The 15,438-nt window shown below is 37.1% G+C and overlaps 1 protein-coding gene across 7 annotated transcripts in view; it reads right to left on the bottom strand.

Moving 5' to 3' along the window:
- Positions 1-15,438, bottom strand: part of cdc42bpab (CDC42 binding protein kinase alpha (DMPK-like) b) — a 59,176-nt gene that overhangs the window by 36,122 nt on the left and 7,616 nt on the right. For all 7 annotated transcript variants that reach the window (XM_084092092.1, XM_084092096.1, XM_084092094.1 and 4 more), the window contains exons 2-5: positions 4,074-4,165; positions 1,274-1,357; positions 767-862; positions 187-335 (exon numbers count right to left, since the gene is read on the bottom strand). In XM_084092092.1, coding sequence (XP_083948218.1) covers positions 187-335; positions 767-862; positions 1,274-1,357; positions 4,074-4,165 — 421 coding nt within the window. The remainder of the gene's footprint in view (positions 1-186; positions 336-766; positions 863-1,273; positions 1,358-4,073; positions 4,166-15,438) is intronic.

Below are 15,438 nucleotides of genomic sequence, written 5' to 3'. Positions count from 1 at the left end.
TTAAGACTGTTTATAACTTTTTTTAAGTCAGTTACATAATGTAGATAAGTCTAATTTGATTGCGAAGAGTAAGACTGATTACACCTAACTAACTGCTAGTTGGTCATTATATTTCTTAAGACATAGTCTTAACATAATGGTTATGTTTATGCAGCTGGCCCCTGGTTTAAAGATGCCAGGACCCACCTGTGAACATAATGTAGCTGATGCACAGAGTCAATAGCCAAGACCATCTCGGCCAGATAGAACTTGGACATGTCCTCAGGCAAACGATCTTCAAATTTACTGAGCAGAGTCAACAGATCTCCCCCTACATAGTAGTCCATCACCAGATACTAGGAGGAGATAAAACAGGGAGTGAATAAGACAGAAAAAACCGAAGAAAGGGAACAAAAGGAATGGGAAACAAAGATATCAATCATAAACAGTTTACAATTAAAATTCCCTTTACCCTCGGATTAACCCATCCCATCTCAGTTATCCATGACATTCTTTCATCTAAAACCTCTTATCGCCCTCTTCCTCCAGTTTCATTGCCTCACACTCCCCCTCAATGAAGCTGAACTTAAAATGATAGTTCATATCGAAGACCCTTTTCTCCAGTCACGCTATATACACAACACGGCACAGATAAATATATAGTCTGCTGTAAGACAGTGTCCCTTGCAACTCTAAGTCGTGATTGATGATCACGTTATCTCCCCCTCTGCACCTTATCAAGTGAATGTGAATCAGACCCAATGTGAGCTTGAGAGTTCTCACGCACCAAGTTGTTCTCATCCTGGAAAGCATAGTGCAACGTTGTGATCCACTGACTGTCCCCATTCACCAGCACGTCCCGTTCCTCCCGAAAGCATGCCGTCTGAGGGAAAAAGAGGTAAATGTCAAAGAAAACCACTTTTAAGAGTCAGCGATCAAAAACGTGCCCCACATACTTAGAATGACTCCAACCAAGGGGTCTATTTCCACTGCGAGGAATGCTTTCTGAATCATATAGAGCAAAGACTGTTTGTTTTTAAGTGGTTTCTCGTGTAATTGGTAAAGACAGAGGGAGTAATACTCTAGTAGGAAGCTAAGGAATGACATGCCAGGGATATAGGAGAAACGGCTGCATCAGCTGAGTGGTAAAGCATGATGCTAACTGGATCAAGATTTGCACATTATATAAAAATCAGTCTTGAGAAAAACATTGCTGTAATTTGCAGCTAAAGCAGTTAGCTTATTTGGATCAAATCTGCTGAAGAAAGAGATGTCAGTAAAAACATCAGCCCACCTCAGCCCTTTTGAGCATTTCCCATTTGTTGAGAATCTTCATGGCAAACACTTTGTCTGTATTTTTCACCTTTACTACTGCAACCTGTAAGGAAGACAAGAACATCAGTCTTGATGTGATCTTAAAACATAATTCTACCTGGAAACAGTGTTTGTTATTACCATTTACACAAAAGTGCTACTTAACTTGTTTGTTAAAAGTGCTGCCATTTGCATTCCTTGCAGAAAAAGTACAGCAGATTTGCTCATTTCTACTGGTACTGCAACTAATCAAGAAGAGATGCACCGAAATTTGGGCTTTTTCCGGTTTTGGGCTGAAATGGTTTTGGAGGGCCGAAATCAATGACGTTTAATTAGCGCTTCTCCAATGACACGTTTTCATTATCATGTGACCATCCTCTCCCGCGGCCTCATGAGATAGTAAAGCGTCCATTGAATATGCACACTTCAGAATCACGCCGGGTAGTAGTAGGTCACCAGGGTACTTTTTGCCAGCTCTTTTATTTGTACTGTGAATTCGGACATACTTCTTTTGTCACATACTGTTTTTAGCCTACTATATTGTAGGGAAGAATGTGATTTCGGATGCAGACAGTGTTTTAACCAGGGAAAGATGTCAATAAATCATATGTCAATATATTTCAAATAATTCCATATCCTCACCAAGGCTGCATTTATTTGATTAAAAATACAGTATTACAATTGAAATTAACAGTATAATTATACAGCAAAATTAAATAACTTATTTAAATGTATTTTATACGTATAAAAATATAATTTATTCATGTGATACAAAGCAAACATTTTCAACAGTGTCACATGATCCTTAAGAAATCATTCTAGTGTGCTGATTTGGCTCAAACAATATTTCTTAGTATTATCAATATTGAAAACGGTTGCGCCGCTTAGCCTAATATTTTTGTAGAAACTGTGATACATTTCTTCAGGGTTCTTTGATGAATAGAAAGAACATAATTTATTTGAAAGAGATTTTTTTTAACATTATGAACGTTAGTCAGACAGTCTATTCCCGTCTAAGCAGGCAATTATTTGTAACAATAAGCAGCAAATTCAATCTCTGTGAGACTACAAACAGTACAGTTCAAATACAAGGAAAACCAGATGCCTGTGAATGTCATGAGATCATAGTCCCAGGAAAGTAACATAATAAACATATATCTAGCATCTGCCTTAAAGAGGGAATATAAAGCATTAGGCTCAGTTGGATGCGTGATGTCTTCACTCTATTAAATGATGATCAGTGAACACAACAGTGTTTTGGCAATGTTCAGTGACTTGATCAGGAAAGAGCACACTATTCTTGGCTCTGACTTTGCTGATAGAGGAGTCTCTTTCAAATTTCTTTTGCTCTTCGCTTTCTGCCATCAAGTGTACGATGACAGTATGTGATGTGATTTCCCTTTCCACACCCTACACAGTTTTAATTAAAAAATTGCACTTCAGTAAGTGGGATTTAAATGTGTTGAAAAGTGTTAAAATAATGTGGCAATGCAAAAAAAAAAAATTTTGTCTTCAAATTCGAAATTCAGTAGCAGCTACTGGCTCAGAAATCCTCACAGGAAACGATGTCATCTGCCATTCTTCTTCTCGCCCAAGCCTTTCCTGATCCATCAGGAGATGAAAGTGTGTGACTGACCCTCAGTCTGTTCCTTCGCACGTTTTCTCACAGCTGCATGGCTTCCATTCTCGTGTTATTTTGGCAACAGGCTCACATCAAGCAGAACAGACTTTCTGCTAGGTTTCCATGAGCTGTTGATTCCAGCTGGACTGAAGTGAGGCCGGAAACCCTGTCGAGTGGTGTGTCAGACGAAAACGTTCCCACTGAGGCGGGCATAGATGAATCATAGCTCACCAGACGTTGACAAGTGGAGAAAAGCCCAAGGACTGACAAATATTGCCCTTTAAAATCTATCAAATGATCTTTGATGTATTTCCATCCACCAAATCTAACAAATGTGTTGCCATTTTTATAACTCAAGCCTATCCGTTGTTAAGAACGTTTAAACTGTCTTTTTGCAGACACAGTTGTTAATGTATTTCACTTCTTGGAAAATTTAAGGTACTTGATTTCTGAGCAATTTGTTTAAAGCAGATCTGTATTTTAAAGGATTAGCTTAATGAGAATTTGGTCATCTTTTATGTATTGCAATTCCCTAACCCGCTTGACTTTTTTTTCAATGAAAAAAAAAAAAAAGATCTGAATGAGGACTAAATCCTTCAAGCTTCAATAAGGGTGGAAGAAATACCATAAAATGATGATAAAAATAGTCTGTACAACTTGTGCGCAATATTTCAAGTGCCAAGATATACCTAAAAAAATATTCCTTTTTTATTTTTGTAGGAAGAAATAGAGTGGCATGGGTTACAAAAGGTACATTTTGTACAAAAGTAAATAATGTCATGACTATTCCTGGAACCGTCAAAGTGTCACAGAGCTATTTTCTCACTGTGAAATAAAACCTGAATAAAAATCCCATAACCATTTCCTGGGGTTCCCACTTCACAGGCCATTCTGAACAGCCAGGCCTCACGAAGTAACCTAATAGTACTGGTTTCCCGGCCTACCTGTACACCACACATTCCCCAGTGACTACATCACACGTCTGTCATTACAAAAGAACATCAACTGCCTCAGGCTCTTAAAAGCACTACATGAAGAATATCCTTACTCTGCAACCTGTGCTTATGGTAAATCAGTATACTCATCAAATATTGCAATGGGGCTATTACGGGATCTTAAAAAAAAAGAATGTTCCAAAGGAAACGAGAACAATAAATACCTCTCCAAAAGCTCCCCGTCCAATCACCTTCAGGATCTCAAAATCCTCCTTGCGTAAGCGCATCTGTTTCACCTTGGATGTGAAAGGTTTGGCTGTAAAAACAAAATAAATGTGACAAAAATCAGTTAAAACAAACAACAACAACAAAAAACAAGTAAACAACTATTTTAATTTATTTTACACAAATTATGAAATTGTTAAAAACATGAATATACTGTCATTCATAAGTTTTTTTAAAAGTGACTATTTTAATTGAGCAAAAACGCATTACATTGTGACAGTTAAGACATGTATAATGTTACAAAAGATTTCGATTTTAAATAAATGCTGTTCTTTTAAACTTTCTACTCATGTTCTGATGATGAAAAAATGCATCTTAGTTTCCATAAAAATATTAAGCAGCACAACTGTTTTCAACATTGATAATAATAAGAAATGTTTCTTGAGCACCAAATCATAATATTAGAATGATTTCTGAAGGATCATGTGACTCTGAAGACTGGAGTAATGATGCTGAAAATTCAGCTTTGCCATCAGAGGAATTAAAATAGAAAACCGTTATTTTAAACTATAATAATATTTCTGTATTTCTTTACTGTATTTTTGATCATATAAATGCAGTCTTGTAGGAGACTTCTTTCCAAAAACATACAAAAAGCTTAACCCCAAACATTTGAACTGTAGTGTATGTAATTAACAATTCATTTATTTATGAAAAAAATAATGCTGAAGCTGAACATTTTCAAATATTATGTAAAATAAATAAAGCAATGTTGTACGTGCTATTTTTTCACAGGGTGTAGCCAATCCTAAACGGAGACCTGCCATCCCTGGCTCAGATGTCTAACAAGTGGGAAAACATGGGAACAGAGAAGTGGATGATCTCAACCGCAGTGCGATAAGGTTAAAAATCTGCCATGTTTATCCTCAACAAGAGTTCAAACACGCCACCCACACCTGCCATCATCAGTCTATGTACTGCAGCTCTAAACCCTCAGAATGAGGTAAGCTTGACCTTCCTAAAATATCAAAGCTCGACCTCATCTAATGGCTCTTGTACACATTACTGAGGTGTGCTGTAGCAAAAATTTTCCATGGAGCACATGCACTGCCTCTGCCGCAGACTCACAATGTTGTCCCTAAATCTCTTCCAATCAGCATCATGCACACAGGGTGGGACATCTCTGTTGCCATAGCAATATTGGATTGTGCAGAGGAGAGAAATTCAGAAAAGTCTGGCCCTGTGAGAAATAAGGAAATGCCTGTCAGACTACAACAAATAAGTCAAGCTGAACTGTTATAGGGGGGTTTGGCTTGGCTATTTCAAAGTGGATAAAAATGAATGATGAAAATTCTCCTGGAATATATAGTGGATCCAGAAAACTTAAAGGGATAGTTCACACAAAAATGAAAATTCTGTCATCATTTACTCACCCTCAAGTTGTTCCAAACCTTTATGCATTGCTTTCTTCTGCTGAACACAAAAGAAGATATTTTGACTTCCACAGTGTGGAAAAAAATACTATGGAAGTTAATGGGGCTCGTCAACTGTTTGGTTACCGACATTCTTCAAAATATCTTCTTTTGTGTTCAGCAGAAGAAAGAAACTCGTACAGGTTTGGAACAACTTGAGGGTGAGTAAATGATGACAGAATTTTCATTATTGGATGATCTATCCCTTTAAACTTACACTGCACTTAAAAATACGAATTTCCTTTGTAACAGAATATGAAACCAAATGCATGTGCAAACAAAGACTGCTAGCCCTAATTTCACCTTTCTGAGCCATTTTTGCTATTACTTTTAACCTACTTTAAAAATTATTATAATTTTTTTACCAAAAAAAGTGTGCTTCATCTTTTGTGACAAAGATGGTTTGGTTTTTTATGTAATACATTTTTTAATACTTTGGGTCCCCAATGCATGTAAAAATGAATGCATTATGCATTAGACATCAAAGTGCAGAAATACAGCTAGGCTATTACAAAACAGCTTCTGAGACCTTTTTTATAATGTAAAAATGTGGTTTTACAAATCCAACCATTAAAAACATTGCACCTTAACAATAATAATTAAAAATAGCACAATATTTGAAAAACTATTACACGTGTTTGCTAAGGCTAAAACCATCCAGAAAACTATAGCATTGCGGCACACGGGCAATACCAGTTAATTTTTTTTAGAAGAGGTCAAAAAAATACTTTTCCTATCTAATAATAAAAAACTAAGAATAAATACAATGTTTTCCATGTGATATTCCAATTCTATTTAAGGGGTCATTATCTCTTGAAGTTACAGCATCTGTCTTTCAGAGCAAATAAGTGGGTAGATCACCAAGGTACAATTGGTGGCTCCAAGGCATTCTGGTCCCGGCAGGCCTTCATTACCCCACCAGGTCATTACATCTCATCTGAACTGCTCCACATTACTACAGTGATTACACTTAAGCACTGACCCACTGACAGTCACATATCACAGGTCAGGTAGTTTATCTCACACTGACAGCTAAAAACATGCCCACAATACCAACTATGTGTAAACACCGCTAAGTAAAGGTAGGCAGCATAACTATAGTATTAGATCACGCTAGGAGTTTACGATGACGGTATATCTCACAACTGTGTGAATATATTATTATATATAATTATTATATTTTTTACAGCATGCATGGAACTTACAAACCATTTCAGCAATAAATAAATAAATGTTAAATAAATAAATAAATACATGTTTTATTTTTTGTATTTCTACTATTATATGCATGTACATTATATATTTATACTTATGGTAAATATTTTATAACACTTCTGGACGAGGAACGTGCACGGATAGGAATTCTCTAAATAGACTTTAATGATGACCATGCGAATAACACAACACTTCTTAAAAGACAATAACTGACCAGGGACTGGACAAGACATGTGCTGAGTCCCAATTCGCATACTATCCGTCCTAAATAGTATGCGAAACTAGAATTAGTACGTCCCAAATCGTAGTATGTTGAAATGAGTATTCCCAAGATACCCGGATGGTCTACTATTTCCGGTCAGAATTCGAAGTGCAGATCAATGCACACTCTAACGGCTAACACTGCCCACAACCCATTGCGTGGGGGAGGGAGGAGCTTTGTGGTGATGGTGGTGATGATGTAAACATGACAGTCGGACGCAGCAGCGGAGATGCGCCCTCAGTTTTTAAGTGTAAGAATTCAAATGTTTAACCCTAATTAAAGCTATATTTAACCACACATGGTTACTACACTTTTACTATAGTAAAAGCATGGTTCATTTTCATCGGGGCATTTTTGAGTATTATACATAATGATGAAATTAAGTTTAAAATATGTTAAACAATAGTTATACTATAAACTTTAAATATTTTAACCTCACACACGACCTGCGTTTGGTTAATCTACGACGACGCCCTGCATACTTTTAGGTCGTAGTATAAGTAGGCGAATTGGGACTCAGCAAGGGAGTTTAAATACAAGACGAACCAAATGACTGACAGGTGATAATCATACGTAACCATAGAAACAAATGAGGAGATAATCAGTAACCAAAACAGAACAGAGCAGAGAAACATACCAAAATAAGAGTTCAAGTCCGTGACAATATATCTTCTTTATATATCTGGAAATATGGTTTACATATTAAATAAATGTGGTAGTGGATATTTTTAGATAATCTAGTGAATTAGGCCAAATAAAAATAAAATAAAAAGAGAGTGCATTTTATTTGATTCGATTTTTCTTTATTTAGTACCTGATTAGGGGTGTAACAACATATAGTTAGCCTATATAGAGTTATCACGATATAAAAATAAGTATCATTGATGTAAACGATATAATTTGTGATAGAGTTAGTTTATCCAAGGCTCAGCTTAGGTATAATTCACTAAAAAATGTAAATTCTGTCATCATGTACTCACCCTCAAGTCGTTTCAAAGCTAAAAGATTTTGCGTTCATCTTCCAAACACAAATAAAGATTTTTTTTTTATGAAACCTGACAGATTTCTGTCCACTCCAATTAGTCGATTCCTCTAAAACTTTAAAAGATCTAAAAAATGTCATAAAGGCATCGTAAAAATAATCCATTGAGTGGTCTAATCCAAATCCAAGTCTTCTGAAGAGACACAATGGCTTTATATGATGAACAGATTCACAATGGCATGCATACTGTAGTAAACATGGACGTTCAAATGCTTGCTTAATAATATAACAACATTTTAATAATAATAATAAAAACTTATTTTGGCTTAAAATATTGCAATAGTATTGAATCGTGAGTTCAGTATTGCGATTTGTATCGAATCGTGACATGAGTGTATAATTACACCCCTATACTTGATGGATGCAAACCAAAAGACAAAGGTAAGTCTGGCATCAGTTCTCACATTTTGTAACAATGTAATTCAGATGCTATCTGACTGGATGTATTAAATTCATATCTCCCAGCCTTACCACTGAGACAGGGCAAAAATAACTTCAGACATCCCAGGATAGAATCAGCCACGCTTGACCTCTAAGAAACTTTCAACAGTTGAGACACGTTAACGTCAGCCATATGTTTGTAAAATAAGTGTGTCATTGCAGTGGGAGTCGTGCGTTATGTCACACACACCATTGACAACATACAACCAGGCATAATGCTCATAACCATAACCACTAGAGTCCTAAAAGACTCACAGACAGCATGGACTGCGAAACAACCACTGAATAAAATACTCTGCAAGCATGAATCTCTATGTAACCATAACATAATGGGACCTGCGAGGCCCTTTATAGAGTAAAAACAAATAAACGTGGATCGAGTGAGGGGCCCATCAATGGAGAAATGCATGCGATACCAGTGCATCATGAAGACAGCTCCGCCCTATGTATCTAAGGATCAGTGGGTTAACAATATTAGCTTTAGTGATGCTTCTCTTGTTTAATTTTGGCAGCCGAACAATAGCTATATAGTATCACTCACCTGAAAACCTAATAAAACAACACAGGCATGTCAAACATAGCAACGGTTGTCATGACAAATGAGAGTGAGGTAATCTGCGGTGCTGTAAAGGTAAATTTAGATTTAAATTTAGTTTTTAACTTTAATTTTAGTTAGTTTTAGTAATTTTGTTGTGTTTGTGTAATTTTTCTTTTACTTATTTTACTTAATTTAGTTTACTTTATTTTAGTTAAACTAAAATAAGTTTATGTTTTTTATATTTTATTTTATTTCCGTTAATGTTTTTATAGTTTTTGTTTTAACGATAATAACCTTGGTACAAAGGGATGAAATTTATGCAAAAAACAAATACTGAGGTTTTGAAAGTAAGTGTCAGAGTAAACTCACTGGCATTGTGGGACTGGAAAAACACGTCTCGTCTTTGTGTCTCCTACCAGACTGGTTAAGGGTGTGCGTGACACGGCGCTCATGAGAATCTGCGTGAGCTTGTGTAAATTTGCCCTCCCCGCTGTATTCAGGGACAGGAGTGTGTGCAAAGAAGGATGCAAAGAGGAATACTAGGCCCTGAGAGTGTGTTCCCACATCCACTCCTCTGGCAAGGGGACATCTGGAAGCCATAAGAGGGATTATTTACGGCCACAGTGAGGTAACAACCCAAAAATGCCGCTTCCAGAAGAACACGTCCTGGCTCCTGGAGCTAAAAGACCTGAGGATGGCCTTCCTCTTTCATAACCAGAGAGGCTAATAAGGCATTGAGAGCATTAACACAATAGTACAGTTATGACAATGTGCTCTGACCTCTACAACTTTCAGAGGCAGAGGCTGTGCACTAACAAGGATGAGCACAGTGAAACTAATAAAATTGTACTTTACAATATAGGTGTCATGTGAGCACTTTTGTAGCCCTCTAATATGAGACAAAAAAAAAAGTTACAGAAATTTAAACATAAGTAAATAAAAATAAGGTATTGAAAAAGTTCTGCGAGGTGCAATATTTCAATCAGAAATCTTAGGAAATGGAGTAATCAGTCTTCAGAAAGCCTGCACAAAATTCCCCAGCAAGAAATGTACAGTTAATTCAATTTCACCAAAAATAAATACATGTTGGTCAGACATGTTGTACGATGGTGCTCATGTGCATGATGTGAAGTCCCCATCTTTTCTCTGTGAATAAAATACTACTAATAAGGCCAAAGAGAAAACTTTTAATGGCCAAAAACAAACAAAAACAAATATTTATTGTCACTGTTTTTGTTCTATTTTTATCTTAATATAAACCATATTTCCAGCAAAATGGTAAATAAAGTGAAAAAATATATTTATATTATTATTATTATTCTAATTAAACACAATTCCAACATTTAAATGATATGTTTAATAATAATAATAATAATAATTAAATAAATAAATAAAATAATAAAACGTATTTATTCATGTTGTTTTCGTAACTATATGACCTGTGATTCCAACAATGTCTTGCTTAATCTGGAATAAAAGTCCCAGTGCCTCACAACTGCTACTGCTAATAAAGGTCATAAATAAGACGAGTCCCAACAGACTGAATAAATTACATTTACAAAATGAAGGGATCTTGAGGGGTTTCCTTAATAGATGCGATGGCAGGCCCTGTTATTAAACAAGCTAGCAGGATATCAAATTAATAAAAAAATAAAAAAATAATGGGTGCTTTCAATCCCCAAGGCAAAGTCATGGCTCAGAGTACCATGTATTTAGTGGGGGGGTGATATATGAAACCTTCCGTGAGGAGAGGGGAGAGCATTAAATCATTAATAAGTACCAAACATACATAAACATGCCTGAGAATCACTTTCATACTGCATAAACATGCAATGGGGCGATAAATTGTGTTTAATGCTAGAGTGAGCACCTATGACGGCCAAATTCCCAAAGCAATATATATCGCCCCTAAAGCATCCTCAGCTATAGAAGCATGATGGCTTGACTTGTGTCAGACAAGACAAAAACTACAATTGTCTAACCACTGCAATGCAAAAACAGGATATTCCCAAAATACAATGAAGCCAGAGGAAGACCACTCAGTACTAACAAAGCAATAAGATCTCAGGGTTCCTGTGCTAATGTTCATCAAGAAAAAAATGCAAACAGACGGGGTAGATGAAGAATCACCAATTAGACATGCCCGAACTCAAGCACCATGCTCCAAGTGCATTAATGGTGGAAAAGAGCAAAACACATGGCCCTTACCACAGACAGCTATGTTAAAAATTTACTGAATGCAGAAAGGTTATGTGACAAACGACATAAACAGAAACTCTCCGCACAAAAGACGGAGATGAAATGAGACGGTAAACATGTCAAAAGCATGTTCGACACTTTTACTGTATCTCATCAGTGCCTGCAGTTGCATCACCCGTTTTGTAACATGATCCCCTGCTTTTTCAATCTTCATAAGAAATACATAGACTGAGTCATGCTACCAAGGTTAAATAAGATGGCATTACAATACAGGAAGCAACCATTCACCTTTAAAAGGAAACCATCAGGCCCAATGGGGAGCAGACAGACACCAGAGATGGCGTCGTGCATACTAAGACCCAAACTGCTATTGAATGAATTCAATATGAATTCACGTGTAACAGCGCAGCGCGTCTGGGTTGTACATCACCACGTAGACTCACTATTGGCCGACACTGGTCATGTGTGTGACGTACAACACAGAAGCGCTGCGCATTCATTCAGGCTCACACAGACGAAAATGAATAGTTGAATAAAAGTCGTTATTTTTGTTGTTTTTTGCGCACAATAAGTATTCTCGTCGCTTGATAAACGTGTGGTTGAGCCACTTGGACTATTTTAACAATGTCTTTACTAACTTTTCTGGGCCGGCAAATTTCGATCCCTTAGAAGCCTATGGAGGAGTGATCCAGCTCTCAGATTTCATCAAAAATATCTTAATTTGTGTTCCGAAGATGAACGAAAGTATTACTGGGTTGGAACAACATGAGGGTGAGTAATTACTGACAGAATTTTAATTTTTGGGTGAACTAACCCTTTAAAGCTTCTCAATGTCGACAACAGCCGTTTTCAAATGCGTGTTATAAGCGACCCGAACTCGTCGAGTTTGCGTGGAGCAGCATTTACTGTGAACCGAGCCACTGAAAACACAGGATCGTGAGCTGCACACTGATTTTGCCTTTATTTCGATTAATCGCAGCCAGACTAAAAAAGCAAAAAGCATAATAAAAGTGGTCCATTTAGACTATGTCATATGGACCACTTTTATTATGCATTTTGCTTTTTTAAGCAAAAAGCATATGGTTTTCAGTCTTCTGAAACCATAAAACAGATTTCTGTAGGAAACACTGAAAATTACGTTTTTATTCACTGAAAATCTTGGTCACCATTCATTTTCATTGAATGGAAAAGAGCAGCTTAGACAATCAGATATAAATATCTCCTTTGTGTTTGACAGAAGAAAGAAAGTCACAAGGGTGAGTAAATGATGACAATTTTCATTCATGGGTGAACTACTTTATCGATTTAGTCAATACAGAGATGTTGCTACTGTATGTCAGGGAAATAAGGGTAGTGTATGATACTGTTTCATGTGAGGGTCAATGTGTAGGCTTATTAATTTAGCCATTTCTCAGAACCTAATGCAGACACCTTTGAAGAAAAGCAAAACGGTCATATCCCCCAAAGAAGATTACATAGTCATCCAACAACATTGACATTGACACAAGAGCTGTGAAAAATTTCCACAGACAGCAATGCGTTTACGCTCAATTGGCAGGGATATAAAAATACCAGCATTAGCTTAGCAGGAGTTTTTCAGTCAACATAATACCACCCAGTCACCTCCCTGTGGCAAAATATGTAATGGTAGATGTAACTCTACCCTACTGCATTCTCTGAGAACAGAGGAGTGAATGAAATCCTGCTGGACGTTTCCTACCACGACTGACTGAAAACCCGGAGGCAGTCGGAACTGTTGAAACTTCACCACCCATGTAATATGTTCAGATTATCATCACTGTCATCGTAATCATTATTATCTTAAACGCTAATCAACTTCGTTGGAACATGCCACTGTGACATTTTAATTTGGGCTAGACACTGTCTGTCAAAACACTTTCCCATTAAAAGCAAACATCAAACCCTATTAGTAACCTGCAATTTGTAACGTGATCCATACACACATGCTTCTCACCGTGTTGTTCACATAAGGCTAAAGGGATAGTTCACTTTAAAAAATTAAATTTGTCATCATTTACTCACCCTCTTATTGGTCCAAAGCTGTATGACTATATGTCTTCCTTAAATTATAAAAGTAAAAACATTTTTGAGAATGTAGCCTACTAGTTTGCGTTTAATTAAAAATCTGTTCCTCACACAAAGCTACCGTATGAATTAATAAAACTTTTTTTTGACTTATTTAGTCAAAAGTCTGGCTAAACTGCATATAATAAAATTTCAGAACAATTTTCTCCAGCTGATAAACAATAAAAACACTGACAGCCAATCAGAAGAGCTCAAGCATTTAAAGCGGCAGATGAGAAACCTGCAGCACATGCTTAGAATAAATAGAGCGTTATCGTTTGTTGGTGTGTGGGCGCTAAAATAGTTATCGTTATGGTTATCGTTCTTGGTGTGAATGCGAAGATAGTTATCGATATGGTCATCTTTATAGTTATTGTTCTTGAAAGGGCCTTAAGACTGAAGTCATAAACATAAGTGCAGTTAAACCTAAGTGCATGTTGAAAATCTAATATTTTAACTCTGACTGAAGTCCAAATCATGTGATGTGAACACTTTATATACAATGACAGAAAGCAGTCATGGTCTAAAGCTGGCACAAACCCCCCTTTTCAGCAGCAAAAATAAATGAAAGGGACAAAAAGGCTTTATACACACACACACACACCTCTGCAGTCCTCCAGTGCAGACACTTTCTGGGCCACATCCAATCCCTTAGGTTGTAAACGACTACTAATTATAACTTACAGAGGAAAGGTGTCAGTGCTAGGACTTGAAACCGTAAGTATCCCAAAAATATGCGTTTGACGAAACATGTTTCGACAAGACTAGAAGAAATGCACACAAGAGTTCAAAAAGTGGATCGACTCAAAGAAAGATGTTGCAAAACACGTCGACTGATGACAGACAGGTGGGGGGGGGGGGGAGAAACCGTGTTCTTTCAGCTTTACTGAACAGCCGACATGCAAAATACTGTCTCAACCGCAAAGCCTTCGAGAACGCACTTTGTTTGGATTCTTTGTGAATTACGAAAGAAAATTATTTAACGACCAAACCAAAAGCTTTACTGAAATTAAATTCAAACTGGTAGGCTACCTGCTTCCTACAACAACATGAATTATATATGGGAGTCATGTATGTGAAAACCCCCATCTCTTTCTTTAAAAACCCATCCCCCCCCCATCCATGGAGCATCTCCTCGCACCCATGCCATTCTTCTTAACCCCCCGCAGCAGGTCAGACACATGCTGACAGCACTCATAATGAGAGGACTCATCTATGACCTTGACAAATTTGACATGTGACAGCTATCAACAGTGCCTTTAAATTTAGTCTACTGCCAAACACATCTTTAAAACAAAAATAATAATAAAAATTAAATAACCTTTGGTTTGAAAAGCGGAGAAGAAACACAATTAGATTCTGTTACCAGATTGGACTTATCTCAGACATTTACCATGCCGTGAAGAGACTCCTTTACGCATTTTCTAGGCTCTTCATGAGTTCAAAATACTATCATATATACACACATTTAGCCCAGCACACAGCATTGTTTTGGATGTTTGACAAGTTCAACCGCAAATTATACGTCATAAAAGCTGTTGTTTTTTTGTTTGTTTTTTTGGTATCTTTAGGTTCGGTGTTAAAAAAATGACAGTGTGAATGCTAAGCAAACTAGGACTAGATGTATTATTTCTTTTCTTTTTTTGGTCCAGACCAAAAGAACCGAACTACAAGTGTGAACATACCCTTAGTTTAAATTTCCTGGCTTTTTTCATGATAGCAGAGGTCTAGGGGCTATGTAACTACCATATAAGTTTCAAAACAGTCAATCCACAGACAAATGCACACAGCCTGCATAAAGTAGCTGTGCCTTTTCACGAGCCGTTGTGACTTCCGTATAAATGTGATGTCAGAACTACTCAGTCACCGCCTTCTTCAGTCACCACCCCGAGCACTGCCCACCATCCCTCCCTCCTTTTGCCCAACCCCCGGACAACATCGTTGCTGATCGAGCAACAACAACACGGAAACATGTCGAGAACATGCTGTTCAGTCGATGGATGTAGACAACTGCACTCACGCGGGACCCAACGCAACAGAGTGCGGCACGGGACTAGATTTGATGGCCAAGTGTGGGCGGTAAGGTACTCGTGTGTGTGCGGGTTGCGGA

Source organism: Abramis brama (genome assembly GCF_963993115.1).
Source record: "Abramis brama genome assembly, chromosome: 18".
Classification (NCBI taxonomy): domain Eukaryota; kingdom Metazoa; phylum Chordata; class Actinopteri; order Cypriniformes; family Leuciscidae; genus Abramis; species Abramis brama.
The sequence above is the reverse complement of the archived record's forward strand: the minus strand, read 5'-3'. Positions and strand labels throughout refer to the sequence as shown.